The sequence below is a fragment of the Phyllobates terribilis genome, unplaced genomic scaffold, assembly GCF_046119375.1.
Source record: "Phyllobates terribilis strain yellow unplaced genomic scaffold, ASM4611937v1 Scaffold_2__4_contigs__length_985480577, whole genome shotgun sequence".
Taxonomy (NCBI): Eukaryota; Metazoa; Chordata; class Amphibia; order Anura; family Dendrobatidae; genus Phyllobates; species Phyllobates terribilis.
Genome location: NW_027362762.1, coordinates 429130859 through 429147106, shown reverse-complemented (window position 1 = coordinate 429147106; position 16248 = coordinate 429130859). Strand labels below are relative to the sequence as shown.

At 45.7% G+C, this 16248-nt stretch overlaps 1 protein-coding gene across 1 annotated transcript in view; it reads right to left on the bottom strand.

Moving 5' to 3' along the window:
* LOC141252676 (multidrug and toxin extrusion protein 2-like) overlaps nucleotides 1-16248 on the bottom strand; it is a 577502-nt gene that overhangs the window by 187406 nt on the left and 373848 nt on the right. Inside the window, exons 10-11 of the mRNA XM_073670545.1 lie at nucleotides 8696-8763; nucleotides 7178-7286 (exon numbers count right to left, since the gene is read on the bottom strand). Of these exons, the coding sequence (XP_073526646.1) occupies nucleotides 7178-7286; nucleotides 8696-8763 (177 nt within the window). The remainder of the gene's footprint in view (nucleotides 1-7177; nucleotides 7287-8695; nucleotides 8764-16248) is intronic.

Sequence of the window (16248 nt, the reverse complement as noted above, 5' to 3'; positions counted from 1 at the left end):
GAAGTCATTATTATGGGGGGCTTCAACTACCCTGAAATACATTGGGGAACAGAAACCTGTAGTTCCAGCAAAAGTAATAGGTTTTTGACAACTATGAGAGACAATTACCTTTCACAACTGGTTCAGGACCCAACAAGAAGGGGGGCACTGCTAGACCTAATATTAACCAACAGGCCAGACCGCATATCAAATATACGAGTTGGGGGTCACTTGGGTAATAGTGATCACAAAATAATAAGTTTTCTTGTATCCTTTAATATGATGCGTAGTAGAGGGTTTACAAGAACACTAAACTTCAGGAAGGCAAATTTCCAATGGTTGAGAGATGATCTTAGTGCAATAAACTGGGACGATATCCTGAGACATAAAACTACACAAAGCAAATGGGAGACATTTATTAGCATCCTGAATAGGACTGTGCACAATATATACCCTATGAGAATAAATATGCTAGAAATAGGAGGAAACCACTATGGCTAAATAGAGCTGTAAGGGGCACAATAAGTGACAAAAAGAAAGCATTTAGAGAACTAAAGCAAGTAGGTAGTGATGAGGCATTAAATAAATACAGAAAATTAAATAAATTCTGTAAAAACCAAATCAAGGCCACAAAGATTGAGACAGAGAGACTCATTGCCAGAGAAAGTAAAAATAATCCCAAAATATTCTTTAACTACATAAATAGTAAGAAACTAAAAAATGATAGTGTTGGCCCCTTTAAAAATAGTCTGGGTGAAATGGTGGATGAGGAAAAAGCCAATATGCTAAATGATTTTTTTTCAACAGTATTTACACAAGAAAAATCGCATGACAGAAAACATGATCATTGATAACAAAAATTCTCCATTAAATATTACTTGCTTAATCCAGCAGAAAGTACGGCGGCGTCTAATAATCACTAAAGTTGACAAATCTCCCAATGGGATTCACCCGTGAGTACTGCAGGAATTAAGTAAAGTCATAGATAGACCATTATTTTTAATCTTTAAAGATTCCATAATAACAGGGTCTGTACCACAGGACTGGCGTATAGCAAATGTGGTGCCAATATTCAAAAAGGGGACAAAAATCGAACTTGGGAATTATAGGCCAGTAAGCTTAACCTCTACTGTGGATAAAATCCTGGAGGGTTTCCTAAGAGATGCTATACTAGAGTATCTGAAGAAGAATAACCTCATGACCCAATATCAACATGGGTTTACGACGGACCGTTCCTGTCAAACTAATCTGATCAGCTTTTATGAGGAGGCAAGTCCGGACTGGACCAAGGAAATGCAGTGGATGTCGTGTATATGGACTTTTCAAAAGCTTTTGATACGGTTCCACACAAAAGGTTGATTCATAAAATGAGAACAATGGGGATAGGGGAAAATATATGTAAGTGGGTAAAGAACTGGCCCAGTGATAGGAAACAAAGGGTGGTTATTAATGGAACACACTCAGAATGGGTCACAGTTAACAGTGGGGTACCACAGGGGTCAGTATTGGGCCCGCTTCTTTTAAACATATTTATTAATGACCTTGTAGGGGGCATACAGAGTAGTATTTCAATATTTGCAGATGACACTAAACTCGGCAGGGTAATCAATACAGAGGAGGACAATTTTATATTACAGGAGGATCTATGTAAACTAGAAGCTTGGGCTGATAAATGGCAAATGAGCTTAATGGGGATAAATGTAAGGTAAAGCACTTGGGCAGAGGAAATAAAATGTATAATTATATGCTTAATTGTAAAACACTGGGCAAAACTGTCACTGTAAAAGACCTGGGTATACTGGTGGACGACATGCTCACTTTTTGTGGCCAGTGTCAAGCAGCTGCTGCAAAGGCAAATAAAATAATGGGATGCATTAGAAGAGGCATAGATGCTCATGATGAGAACATAATTTTACCTCTATACAAGTCACTAGTGCGACCACACTTAGAATACTGTGTACAGTTCTGGTCTCCGGTATATAAGAAATACATAGCTGAACTAGAGCGGGTGCAGAGAAGAGCGACCAAGGTTATTAGAGGACTGGGGGGTCTGCAATACCAAGACAGGTTATTACACTTGGGGTTATTTAGTTTGGAAAAACGAAGGCTTAGGGGTGATCTTATTACTATGTACAAATATATGAGGGGACAGTACAAAGACCTTTCTACTGATCTTTTTACTCTGAGGCCTGAGACGAGGTCAAGGGGGCATCTTCTACGTCTGCAGGAAATAAGGTTTCTTTACTGTAAGAGCAGTGAGACTATGGAACTCTCTGCCGCATGATGTTGTAATGAGTGATTCCATACTAAAATTTAAGAAGGGCCTGGATGCCTTTCTTGAAAAGTATAATATTACAGGTTATAAATACTAGATTCCTTGATAGGGCATTGATCCAGGGAACTAGTCTGATTGTCGTATGTGGAGTAAGGACGGAATTTTTTCCCCCAATGTGGAGCTTAGTGTTTGCCACTTGTTTTTTTTGCCTTCCTCTGGATCAACATGTTAGGCTATGGGTTGAACTAGATGGACTTAGTCTTCCTTCAACCTTAAAAATTATGTTACTATGATACTATATCTTTCGGACTCACCAATGTATCTGGTACACTTCATGGGTTAATGGAGCACTGTTTAGGTGAGCTGAATTTTGAATCCATCTTGATCTATCTGAATGACGTCATCGTTCATGCACCCACTATCGAGCAACATCTACGAAGACTACGACAAGTGCTGACCCATCTACAGGCCCATGGTCTGAAGTCGAAGCCCCGAAAGTGTCAAAGTGTCAGACAGAAATTGAATATTTAGGGCACATTGTGTCTCTGGCTGAAGTCTGCCCAGCTGGAAGCAAAGTGGAAGCTGTAAGGACCTGGCTTCTGCCACGGACCATTAGAGAGCTGCGAGCTTTCCTGAGACTAACAGGATATTATCAAGGTTTCATCTTCAACTTCGCTAAGCTAGCCAAGCCTCTTCACAAGTTACTAAGGGGGACCGCAAAATGTTCAAAGAATCGGCCATTGCCTGGGAGCTCTTGCAACAACAAGTCCTGGATCAGCAGAAAGAAGCCTTGACCAATGCCACGGTGTTGGCATATGCCCAATATGATTGTCCATTCATTCTATATATAGATGGAAGTCTTCCTGGATTGGGAGCGGCGCTGGCCCAGGAGCAGGGAGGTCAGGAACAAGTAATAGCATACGGCAGTGGGTCCTTGAGAGACTCTGAATAAAACCGAGATAACTACAGTTCCTTTAAGCTGTAGCTGTTGGCGCTTGTCTGGTCCATGATCGAGAAGTTTGCTGAATACCTCACTGAAGCACAGGTCTTGGTCCGGACTGACAAAGTGCAAAGCTAGAGGCCCTGGAACAGAGGTGGGTCACCCAAATGGTGAAGTTTAATTACTCCATCAAGTACCATACCAGCAAAGAAAATGATAATGCTGAAGCTTTGTCTCAAGTTACCCTTCCCGTTTTCTCCATAGAGGTGGATGAAGAAGAAGAGGCGGAGACACCAGACTTGGGTCTAGTGAAATCTGTGGCCTCCATAGTCAAAACTAATGGATTAACAGCAGGCCAGATGTTGTTGCTCAGCAGGTACCCAGCCTAATGGGTCCAGACCCAAGATGATTACCCTGTAATCCTGATGATCAAAGGCTGGCTACTAGAAGGGAAATGGCCTTTACTGATGGCTCTGGCATCAGTGGGAAATACTCTGTGTTAAAGATGGCATAATGTACCAGACAGTGTATCTGCCGTCAGAGAGAGAAAAGAAGTGGCAAGTTGTGATTCCTAGCAGTCTAGCTCGGAGGGCCATGAGAAAAGTGCATAATTCGGTCCAGAGAAAACTTAGATTTGGATTCAACGATATGTGTACTGTCCTCAGCTGGAGCAGATTGTCAGAGAAATCTGCCAGCAATGTAGAGCTTGAGAGCTGGCGAAGACACCAGAACAGAGGGCACTGACTCAAGTTATCCGGTCAACTGCACCCATGGAGATCTTGATAATTGATTATCTACTAGTCGGGCCTGCCACAGGAGGACTATAGTACTGATTAGTAATGACAGATCACTTTTCAAAGTTTGCTGTGGCCGTACCGACCCATGACCAAACTGCAGAGACGGCGGCTAGGGTCGTGTGTAGACACTTCATTCAGGTATACAGATGTCTGAGAACAATTCACTCTGACCAAGGAGCATGCTTTCAAGCAGTCCCGAACAACACCGTATCACCCGGGAAATGGTGCCTGTGAGCGATTTAATCGAACACTACTGCAGATGCTTTGAACCATAGAGGGAGACAAGAAATTGTGGTGACCAGATTATTTACGTGAACTGCTCTGGGCTTACAATAACCGAGTGCATAGCACTACTGATTACACTTCCTATATGTTACTATTCAGACAATCTAAAAGAAAAGTGACTGAACTTAACTTGAGTACCCCAACAGAAGAAAAACACTGCACTCCAGACTCATGGGTTCAGGAGTAACGAATCAGACTGGAAACTATTCACAAGTTGGTAAGAGAAAAGCAACAAAATGAGTTACCCTGAGACCGTGGTTCAGTCCAAACTTAACTTTTCACACCTGGGGACAGAGTGCTGGTCCGTGTAAAGAATACCATAGGAAAGTTGGATGTTCGCTGTGAGTCGGAACCCTACAAGGTGTTGAAGCAGGTAATTTCAAATGGACCAGTGTACGATGTAAAGCGAGAAGACTTATCTGGTCCAGTACAATGACTACATCGAAACATGCTTCGCCCCTGTCATTCCATCGACCCCCCCACCCCTCCGAGACAACTTCGGCTTGTGTCCAACAGAAACAACAGACCCCTAGTAGAAGATTATGACAATGATGAATGATGGACTGTACCGGTAATGCCAAGCTTAACAGCCAGTACAGCTCTAGCACCTGAACTAAAGCTGCAAGTATACAGGGAGAGAGAAGCTAAGGGCCCTATAGAGTCCTTGGACCCTGCTGGCTTGCGTAGGTTGGTATGTGTCACAGCAGGCATCCCTCCACAAAGGTACCTCCAAAATGACTTTGAGTGGGGCCAGATTTCGGTCGGTGCTGTTTTTGCTGAGACGTCAAAATATTAGCTGAGTGGAATGTAAGGGTGAATCACAGTTTACAGATTTGTTGGAGATTCGTGATGTAATATATGATCTGGCCAGGGCAGCAGCGTGAGAGCTGAGTTAGAGCACGGGGGTTTTGGCAGTTGGTGAGCGGTTTTAGAGAGGCAAAGAAGAGACTGGAGGGAAGTGGAAGTGCGGATTCTTGGGGAAAGTCTGGATAGTGTTTTGACTCTGGATCTGTTGTTGACTTCTCTATGCATTGTTCGGCTTGACATGAGCAGACTCAGTGAGGATGACCAAGTACACAGCATCTTGAGCTAGTTCACGTGATGCCTCATCTCTAAGGACCTAGGGAAGCCCTGTGTTGGAGTGATTGGCTTTCCCTAAAAGCTTCAAGATGATGTTTCTAATTATTGGGGACTCAGACAAGCAAGGAACCTTCTTCAGTCTCAGGACATACCGGTACCATCTTACATCTGAATACAAAGTTTATGTGCATATATAAAGAGCCTTATAGAGGTCTAGTTAGTTAGGAGAAAAGGAATTTTGAAAACTGCTCCAATTAGGCGATTACTAAAGTACTGGCACATCACTTTCATTTTATTGATTTATGCATAGAAAGGGTTAATCGCATTGTATTTTACTTGCATATAACTGTTAATTCTGTTTAAACCCTTACTTGGTATTATTGAGAGGAACTGCGGTCATTGTATTTGTTACTTATACACTATTTACCTAACTTTCTTTCCTTTGCTTTTATAAACTGGCAAGTATCGTATTTTTCGGACCATAAGATGCACCGGACCAGCCTGGAACCTCCGTGCTTACATGGTTTCAATGCGGTGGTCTCTGAGAAAATGGCCACTGGATGCGGCACATGTGCAGATTGAGATCTTGGTAGCCGAGATCTCAGTGCCGAGATCTCAATCTGCACATGCACCGCCTGCAGCGGCCATTTTCCCGGAGATCACCACATTGAAACCATGTAAGTGGGGGGCTCCGGGCATTCACAAAATGTCGGCGGAGCCCCTGCACTGCCGAGCACCGTCGAACACCCCCTTATAACCTTTAACCCTTCTAACAGCCTGGGATGGGACGTGCAGCATCACCCCGCAGTGTCGAGCACCGCCGAGCACCAGCCTGGACTCGCAGCATAGCCCCGCAGCATCGCACCTCCGAAATCCCCTCCTCCCAGCCCAGGGCACGCAGTATCGACCAATTCCTGCAACTGCAGTCCCCCAGTAAGCTACATTCGGTCTATAAGACGCACCCCTATTTTCCGCCATAATTTGGGGGAAAAAGTGCATCTTATAGTCTGAAAAATGCAGTAAATATTTATTTTATATTATCTAATTTTTGTGCTTGTCTGCTGATTGCTGCTGTACCCCTCGTCCTGTAGCTGTCCCTCGTCCCCGTTTAAGTCCAGAACACATTAGCTTACTTTAATAGGCCACTGCCTTCAAAGGGTACTGTTGCCATGAAGGGGTGTACTCCTTAAAAACAATGTTTAGGTAGATAGTATGTATCAAAGTAACATGTACAAACATGCAGCACCAAGGTTCCAAGTAAAACATTGCTCATAGTACCTTACTTGCCTTTTTCCAATAGCAATTCCTGGTGACATTTCTTCCCTAAGTTTTTAAAACACAGACACCTAAGCTTCCACATATGTAAAAGAAAATGGAAATTATCAGGCAAGGCTGCATTTTTTAAATACCAGATGGTCTATTTCAGGTACTCGTTTGCCTATTGTAGGGGCCCTTGGCAGTGAACAAGAATCAGCATAGGTGTTCTGGCTATTCTGCACAGAGAGAATCACATCACAGGTGCGGAGAAGACGGAGAACCTAATTTCTCCATGTTCTCCATTGTCTCTGTGCGTACATTGGACAGCACTGGGATGACATCCAAGTGCAGTCCGATGTTTCATATGCACCCATAGACTTTATGGGTGCACGTAATCTGAATATCGGAGCCATTTACATCATGCTGCGATTGCTGAATCGTCTCGCAGAGCTACACTGTGCCATAGTACAACATTGGGCTGAGTCTTATCCGATAAAACATCGGATAGCAATCCGCCATGTTATATGGCAGTGTGAGCGTACCCTAAAATCAATAGTTTCTTACCTCCAAAACATAGTACAACTTTACTGGATTTTTTAGCTTGCTCAACTTTTCCGGCTCCTAATGCATTTCCCACTCTGACACTTGCAGCTGCACCCAAGCCTACTGGAAACTGTAAAGAAAAAGCAATATAATGAAGATATTGTCACAATTGTAACAAGATAGTGGATACAAGTACATTAGACTTAAAGGACCAATCCTGCATCATGTGACCGCAGGTCGTTCTTACTAGCTCACACCGTAAGTTTTATAAACTTACAAGGAGAAAGTGACCTCTGGTCCATACAGAAGACACGGTGTGGACCAGCAGGTCACAGTTGTGGTCACGTGATGGACCAAAGCAGCATCGAAAACGACGGAAGACAGCAATGGGTATTTTAATGTGCACACTTCATACACATTAGTGTTCCTTTAATCATATTTAAAATGGATACCAACTGCATACATTATTAAAGAAGATGTCTTCTAAAAAAATTTTATATCTCAACAAAATGTATACTTACTGATCACCGGTTTACAGTGCCGCCCCAGTCCTCTTCTGACCCACGTCACCTGAAACAGACTAACAGGCTCACAAAGGGGTTTTTGTGTGAACCAGTAGCTGCTTTCATAATGTAAGTCTAAGGACCCTCTGAGCTTCCACAGATTTACATTGATGGAAGTAGCATCGTCCCACACAATGGTCCATGTGTGATCTGGGAAAGCTGAAGAGCAGTTGAGTGGGATTGGATCGGCTCTGGAAACCAGAGAAGAAAGCAATTGATAAGTGTATTAATACACTTATACATCATTACATAGAGGGATAATGAAATAACAATTTTAACAGGACTTTTTCTTTAAATGGATTTCTTTAAATCCATATCAGAATAACTGTATAATCTGTTTTAAAATGTTTTCATCATTTTTTGCCAAGCTAGTCTAATTGAGAAGTTCCTAGTGCCCCTCCTAAAAGCTGAAATCTCACACTGCCCAGTATAAGCTGCATTTGTCAGGGTGGGCGAGCAGAGATTAAATACATTTTGATTCATGAACTCTCTCATTCTTTAGCTCGACTCGAAAATATTCAAAACTACAACTTGTCCAGCAAAAAACAAGCCCTCATATGTCTATGTCGACAGAAAAATAAAAAAGTCATGGCTTTTGTAAGAAGGCTAGGAAACAACAAAAGTGCAAAAACAAAAAGTTCCCTGGTCATTAAAGAGTTACGATACCCTTTATAACCTTGTGACTGTATATCAGCACAGTGTAAGATGGCATTCATGTCAGTCTTTAGCTTTCCTTTGTTATAGCAGACATATATTCCATAAAACATTTTGTTTCTATTTGTAACTACAGGGAAGGTATCTTTTCTTTTTATTTCTGTATATATTCTGTATATAGGTATAGTTGTGAGTAAAGTTTGATTTACTCTACACGGTTATGGGTTATCTTCAGATCATAATTGGAGAAATTCCAATGATGAGTTACAATATATTGTGTATATTTTATTGAGAATTGAATATCAAAGGATGAGAAACTTACCATTACTGCTAATGTTACCAGCTGCATCATTGCAGCCTGACCTCCAAGTTGCGCCACACTGATAAGACCTAAAATGAAATATATATTTTTCATAGTGGTGAACATTGAAAGAAACTTTCTAATCTGAAATGTCCTTGACTGGGAAATCCCCATAGACCCTTTAGCATATCTCTTGAACTACACCATCTTCCATAGGATACATGCTACAAAACTGCTTTTACATATGTTAAAAGCAGTCTTATTACTAGTGTTGAGCCACCCCCGTAGTGTTCGAGTTCGGTTCGGTTCGTCGAACACCCGTGTGTTCGCCGAACTGTTCGTCGAACTGTTCGTCGAACACCTTCGAACACCGTTAAAACCAATGGCAGGCAAACAAAAACACATAGAAACACATAGAAAACACCTTCAAAGGTGTCCAAAAGCTGACAAACTGCTCAGAAGACACAACTAACACATGGAAAAGTGACAAGTACATATAGTCATGCGAAAAGAAAAGAGATGGAGGAGTAAAAGGAGGGGGAGACACAGATATAGGCATGTCATGCCCTTCTAAAATCCAAAAAGTGAGAAGCCGACACGGCCAGTCCGTTCCTGCCTGTGCCACCTCTGTGTCGCCGGGTTTGTGCCAGAGCCGCGGTGGACCCTGATGGCCAGCCCCCCTATCCCAATACTGGTGCCTGTCCGCCGGTGGGTCGAGGCCCCCCACGGTGGGGGGGGAGTAACATCTGCAGAAGAAAGACCATCTTCCAGCCAAACTAACATGTCGACTTCTTTTCGTGGACAATGTGATACGATCCCATTCTTACGGACACGCCCATCGCTACAAATTCTAGATGAGGCACAAAAACAGCAGGTGCTTCAACAGATATCAAGTGCTCCTTCAAGTGGGCTCTCCATCACGTCAATTTCAACATCACAAATACTCCAGTCCTCAGAGGTGTCACCCCAATCGCACTTGCTTCCTCACAGCTCCCAAGTCTCCAGCTGCCCGTCTGAGTATGGGGTAACACAGATGGCTGAGTCTGCCCAGCTGTTTACTCATACTATAGCCTGGGAAACGGAGGTCTGCTCCAGAGCTTCTGTTAATCCAGATGAGGAAATGATCTGATCCGATGCCCAGAATCTTTATAAGTTGGATCCAGGACCAGATGAAGAAGGTTCTGAGCATAATGTAGACCCTTGTTCCCAAACTGTAACTCCTGTTGGTGGAGACAATGATGAAGACGATGATGAGACTCAAATACCTGATTGGAGCGACAACTTGACTTTTCGGTCAGGGCAGGAAGAGGTTGGCTCTGAGGGCGACGGGTGAGATAACACACAGGGTGATGATGACGAGGTTGGAGATCCCACTTACTGTCAACCCACAGTCAGACAGTCGATGAGGTCAGCAGAGGAGGTGGAGGAGGATGTGACTAGCCCTGGGGATGGGGATGACTCGGTACCCGGGCATTTGCCTGGCCTTGGGGATGTCGCGGTGGTCGGCTCCCTGGCCCGTACCCTGGGGTCTCTCTTTAAAAGGGTGGATAATTGTTCATGATGCCACCTGTGGTATCTGGTGACAAGCACCAGCGCTGCAGCAGTCCACTGAGGCCGGTGATAAGGCAGCTCGATGGTATAGCTCCCCACAGGTGGAGCTAGGTCTCAGGGCAGCGTATGCAGGGGGAATGCAGGACAGGCGAGACCCAGCTGGGTCAGAGCAAGAACGGGAACAGACACGGTAGTCACTTCAGTACCTTTTACTGGTGGAAATTCAGGCACATCCCGGAGCACTGTAGGGTGAAGGGTGCATATCAGGATCCTCCCCAATGAGCGGGTGTAGGGCCTCCTGTTTCTTGCCTCTGCGTAGTAAGTTTCTGACCTGCCTGGAGCTAGGCCTAACTTTGTCTCTGTCCTGCGCTGGCTGACCTTCTGGTAGGGCCTTCTCTTGGAGTTCACGCTCCCAGTATGCGGGGCCTAAGCGTCTCCTGGCTCTGTTACATATCAGCACCTTAGCGATCCTGGGACTTGTAGTTCTCCAGGGATTCGGGTTATGCCTTACTGGGTCATAGAGATACCGGTAAGCTCGGATCCTGTGTCCGGTAAATGCTTCGGGGTGAGCTGGTTAAGCTCCTCTGCCCCTTATGTACTAACTCGCCACTCGCCTTCGGCCTACTCGGGCCCTCACTAGGCTATACACACTAACGGCAGCTTGCCGCGCTTCACTGATCTTACGGCACCGGCACACCTTAAGCTCTATCTGGGCTCCCTGAATCTAGCAAGCAGGAGCCTCGTGCTCCACTGCTGAACTATTAACTGTGTTCTCTAGACTAGACTGAGCTCCACTGCAGACTGACCTCTCTTAGGCTTCTCTACTGCAGGAACTCTTCAGAGGAACAGAACTGCCTAGCTCCACCTTCCCTATTTATATCCCTAACGGGCTCCCTCTGCTGGTCTGAGGTGGAAGGTGGAGATGTGTGAATGTTTATGGGGGCCTCTTGTGGAGGATTCCATCAATGCACTCTTGTAGGATCTGTGATACCAAGCGCAGCGGGGCATCACAGATGCTATTGACGACGAGGTTAGGTTGCGCCTTCCTGAACAGAGACGGAGTACTGGAAGCACGTCAACAACTGCATCCTCAACCACAACTCTGCCTCTGACCACAAGTCGTAGTGGCTCTTCAGGTCACATGGGCTCTAAGCCTTGCATAGCCTGGGCATTTATTCAGATCGATAAGGATGACCCAACTCGTGTTATCTGTAATATTTGTCAGCAAAAGCTAAGTAGAGGCCAAAAAATACATAGTTTGAGTACTTCATGCATGTACCGTCACATGGATATGAAGCATAAGTTGCAGTGGGAAGCTCACTGTGCTACAATTAGGCCTAGCCGGCTGGGCCAACCACCGTCTGCCCCATCTTGTGCATCCGCAGCCTCTTCATCCTCTGTGACTGGGGGGACAGCAGTCACACATGTTTTTGGACGCAGACCTGCCACCTCTTTACCCGCAACAGCCAGTGTGATTGGCAGGTCGTCAGTTCATTGGGAAGTGGAAACACCTGCTAGTGTTGAGCGCTCTCCGACATCGAGAGCACCAGCTTTGGATCAAGGCAACCTAACATGTCCGCCTGCATCTTCCTCACAGACCGGCAGTTGCCGGGGACACCCTACTCAACACCGTCTAAGCACAACAGCCAGCCCTCGGTTCCTCAGATGTGGAAAAGTAAAAGACCATTTCCTCCTAGCCATGAGAAAGCTAAGAGGTTGAATTTCACCATCTGCAAGCTGTTGGCTACAGAAATGCTGCCTTTCCACCTGGAGGACACAGAGGATTTTCAAGACCTTATGTCCGTCACAGTGCCCCAGGACCAGATGCCCAGTCGGCACTACTTCTCAAAGAAAGGTGTGCCTGCGCTCCACTAGCATGTCGCACACAACATCACCGCTTCTTTGAGAAACTCTGTGTGTGACAGGGTGCACTTCACCACAGACACTTGGACGAGAAGGCATGGACAGGGGCGTTACATGTCGCTGACTGGGCACTGGGTAACTATGGTGACAGCAGGACAAGGGGCTGCTGTCCAAGTCTTACCGTCCCCACGAGTTGTGTGTTAATCCTCTTTATCTCGAACTTCCTCCACTGCTTCTGCCTCCTCAACCTCCTCTCGGTCCTCCACCTGCACCCAAAGCCTGTCTGGTAATGCCACCTGCTTTCTAACTGCGCAGAAGGAATCCTGCACACCTCCTTACTATGCTGGCAGCAGGGCTCAACGCATCAGTGTTTACTTTGAAATGTCTGGGAAATGTGAGTCACACAGCTGAGGAGTTTTGGTCAGCTCTGGAGACCCAGTTTCATGAAAGGTTGTCTCCACTGGACCTGCAACCAGGGAAGGCCATGTGCGACAATGCTGCAAACCTGGGTGCGGCACTTCGCCGGGGCAATGTCACACACGTGCCTTGTATGGCTCACGTGTTGAACCTGGTTGTCCAGCATTTTTTAGCCCACTATCCCGGACTAGATGGCCTTCTGCAGAGTGAACGGTCGCTGTGTGCTCACTTCCGCCGTTCGCATCCCGCAGTTCAACGACTTACATCTCTACAGAAGTGGTTGGGCCTGCCAGTTCACCGGCTGAAATGCGATGTGCCGACACGGTGGACTTCAACTCTGCACATGTTGCAGCGACTGTGGCAGCACCGACAAGCCCTGGTGCAATACGTTCTGACGTATAGCCTGGGCCAACGAGATCCAGAGGTGGGGCAAATCACGCTGGAGGAGTGGTCTCAGATCAGGGACCTATGCACCCTTCTGCACAGTCTTGAAATGGTGACGAAGATGTTTAGTGCTGACGATGCCATTATCAGCATGACTATTACGGTGATTTACATGCTGGAGCACATGTTAAACAGAATTCGGAGTCAGGTGGTGGGACAAGAGGAGGTGGAGGAAGTAGAGGAGGAGTCGTATGCAGAAGGGATAACATCTCCAAGGTCCAGACGGTTGGCAGCACCAAGGCGGCAGGCATGGGAGGGTGGGGGAGAGGGATTAACCAGGGCGCATGGTAGCAGCCAAACTGTTGAGGAAGGTGCAGGAGCCGAGGAAGAAGTGGAGGACGAACTGGCAATGGGCATGGAAGACTCATCAGATGAGGGAGACCTTGATCACATTTCTGTTGTGCGAGGTTGGAGGGAGAGGGCAGAGGAAGGAAGCATGATTCTTACCTCGCTACCAACACAACAAGGACTTGGTCCTTCTGGATGCGCAAGACACATGAGTGCCTTCTTGCTGCACTACCTGCAACATGACCCCCGGATTGTCAGAATTCGAAGTAATCCCGACTACTGGGTTGCCACACTCTTAGATCCCCGGTACAAAAGTATATTTGCCAAAATAATTCCTGCCATAGAAAGGTATTGACGAATGCAGGAGTATCTGTTACATGTGCTTTTCCACAAAACACCAGTGGTGCACGTAGTGAATCTCACAGTTCTAACTTGCCAACGGTGGGACTGTCGAGTCTTCATCACTCAAACAGTAACAGTAACACAGTATCTGCTGGTAACAGCAATTTTGTGGAATCGTTTCACCACTTTTTTAGACCATCCTTTGCAAGGCCACAGGAGACAAGAAGTCTGACACATAGTCAATGCCTAGAGAGCATGGTACAGGAGAATCTCCAAGTGAACATCGAAGCCATGACTGTGTCACTGGACCCTTGCTCATTTTGGTATTCCAATCTTGAAAAATCGCCGGAGCTCGCCACTCACGCCTTGGAGATCTTGTCATGCCATGCAGCCAGCGTTCTCTCTGAACGTGTGTTCAGCGCTGCTGGTGGTGTGCTGACAGATAAGCGCACGCGGCTGTCCACTGAGAATGTAGACAGACTCACGTTCATAAAGATGATCAAATCATGGATTCGCAAGGACATTTCTACCCCTGTGTCATCCTTGGGAGACTAAAAGCTTGGGGATTTGGTAAAATCACCTCACCAACCGTTTTAAGCAACAGTGGGGCAATTGATGCCACTTAACCCTAGAACGCATGACCATAAAAATCTACACTTTCACATACCTGGGGCCCTTTAGGCCCGTGTGCAAATAACATGGAATAACTCAAACTCAAATGACAAACAACTATATACATGAAGAATACCTAGAGTTTCAAAATTCTAACTAAAGCAATCTTGCAGAAAATAGAAAACAATTAACTGGGCGGGCCTGCAAGGCCACAGGTATGCGTTCTAGGGTTAAGTGGTGTCTGTGCCACAATTTTGGGAGTCCCCTTGCTGTGTCTTACGTGACGTTGGCATCGTCAATTCCAGGTGGGTTGGGTCGCACCCCCCCCTTTTAACTGTAAGAAACTACATACACTATGGCTTGGGGTAACACAGATGGTTGAGTCTGAAGAGCTGTTTACTCAGAGGTCTGCTCCAAATCTTCAGTGCCTGCTAGTCAGCGTAGAATTTTTAACTGCATCTAGCCTAGGCAATACTTTGGGCGTAGTAGCCCAGCTGCGAAGCAAGCTGCACCGCCTGTGTATCTAATAAGAATTTTTTAATTAATCTAGCCTAGGCAGACTGTGGGGACCCCCAACCAAACCCAGATGCTCAGCCCCCCTACCGCCCCCCTTTCATGGACAACCCAATAATGTAACTCTTACAACTGGATGGGTGAGGATCGGTCACAGCTTTATTAACTCTTTATACTCATTCCATTAGAAAGGCATTTTATTTCTAAAATAATTCAGCTTGTTGCAGCATGCCCTGGGTCCCCACTCCGGCAAGTTGGCCAACAAGTGTAACTCTCCAACATGTCCTTTCTATTTCCAGGCCACGGAGGATCCAGCGTACTCGTATGCAGGACTCTGACCCCCACCCATCACTCTTAACGCTTGTTCCACTCCGTCCTGGAGTCCTGACAGGAATATGTCCAGTCCAATATCTATTAAGTGAACACCGTCGGGCCGTATGAGGCCTGCTTTATCTCCTTCCAGTTGTCGGTGTCGTATCACTACACCGCCTCTGTCTCTTCTAAATTTTGCCATCCGAATATTTATTACCCGCCTTGTCCATTCGATGGCCGTGATGTCTCGCGCACCTTGCCATACCGCTATCGGCACAATCTCTGACCATACTATAGCTAATTTTGTGAAAAATTCTCTGAAGCGCTCAGTGTCTAGTTTCATTATTGCCATTAGTTATGCGCTCTTGTGATGACCTAGGTTGTTTCCCCCGGCCTGTATAACTAAGATGACCGGACCTCTTGCCTCTCTCCCTACCTTGATAACCTCCATTAGTACCTGTGGCCATAGCAGGCCTCTAATACCTCTCCAGTTGAAATATGTGTTATGAAACTCTAATTTCCTCCCGCCTGGGCGGACTTTCGCCCTTTTTTGTGCCCAATATATATACGAGTGGCCTATCACTCACACTGTTGGCTTAGCGTCACCTGTAAAAGAAACAAACCACGTTAGGATAACAAGTCCGGTCTTATGTATCTCGCCAAACACGTGGATCGCCATCTCCCTATCCTCTGAACTTCCGTTTCTGACAGTCCTGCTCTTGCTGCTTCCGTGGCCGCACCTATGCGGAATGAGTGTGTCCCGTAATCTTTGGGGTGGTTCCCTGCTGATGTTATGCATTTATTAAATATAGCTTGGAACAGGTATCTTGATAATGGCGTTCCATCAATGTGTGATACGAAGAAATTACTTTGTGATCTGATGGTTAGATATGTTTTTACTATTGTTACCCGACTCAGTGTACCGTTTGTGGGTTGTAGAAGTACCCAAGTACCCCTGCCTGCTGGAACCGTTTTCGATTGGTGTATGCGTACACGTATTGCATTATTGGCTATGACTACTTCCTGGTGTAATAAGCGTCCACTGGTGGTAATTTTGGATTGAGGGACTAATTCGCTTATACATAGCGCCCCGAAGAAGGCGATCACAAATACAGTAGACATTAGTGTTGCTTCAAATTGTGAGTGTCATGTTAATGGTGTTAGGGATAAGATGTGAGAAATCAGTTTTAGTGACACGGGACGGGACGTCTACATTCCTGACTTGGCTGACC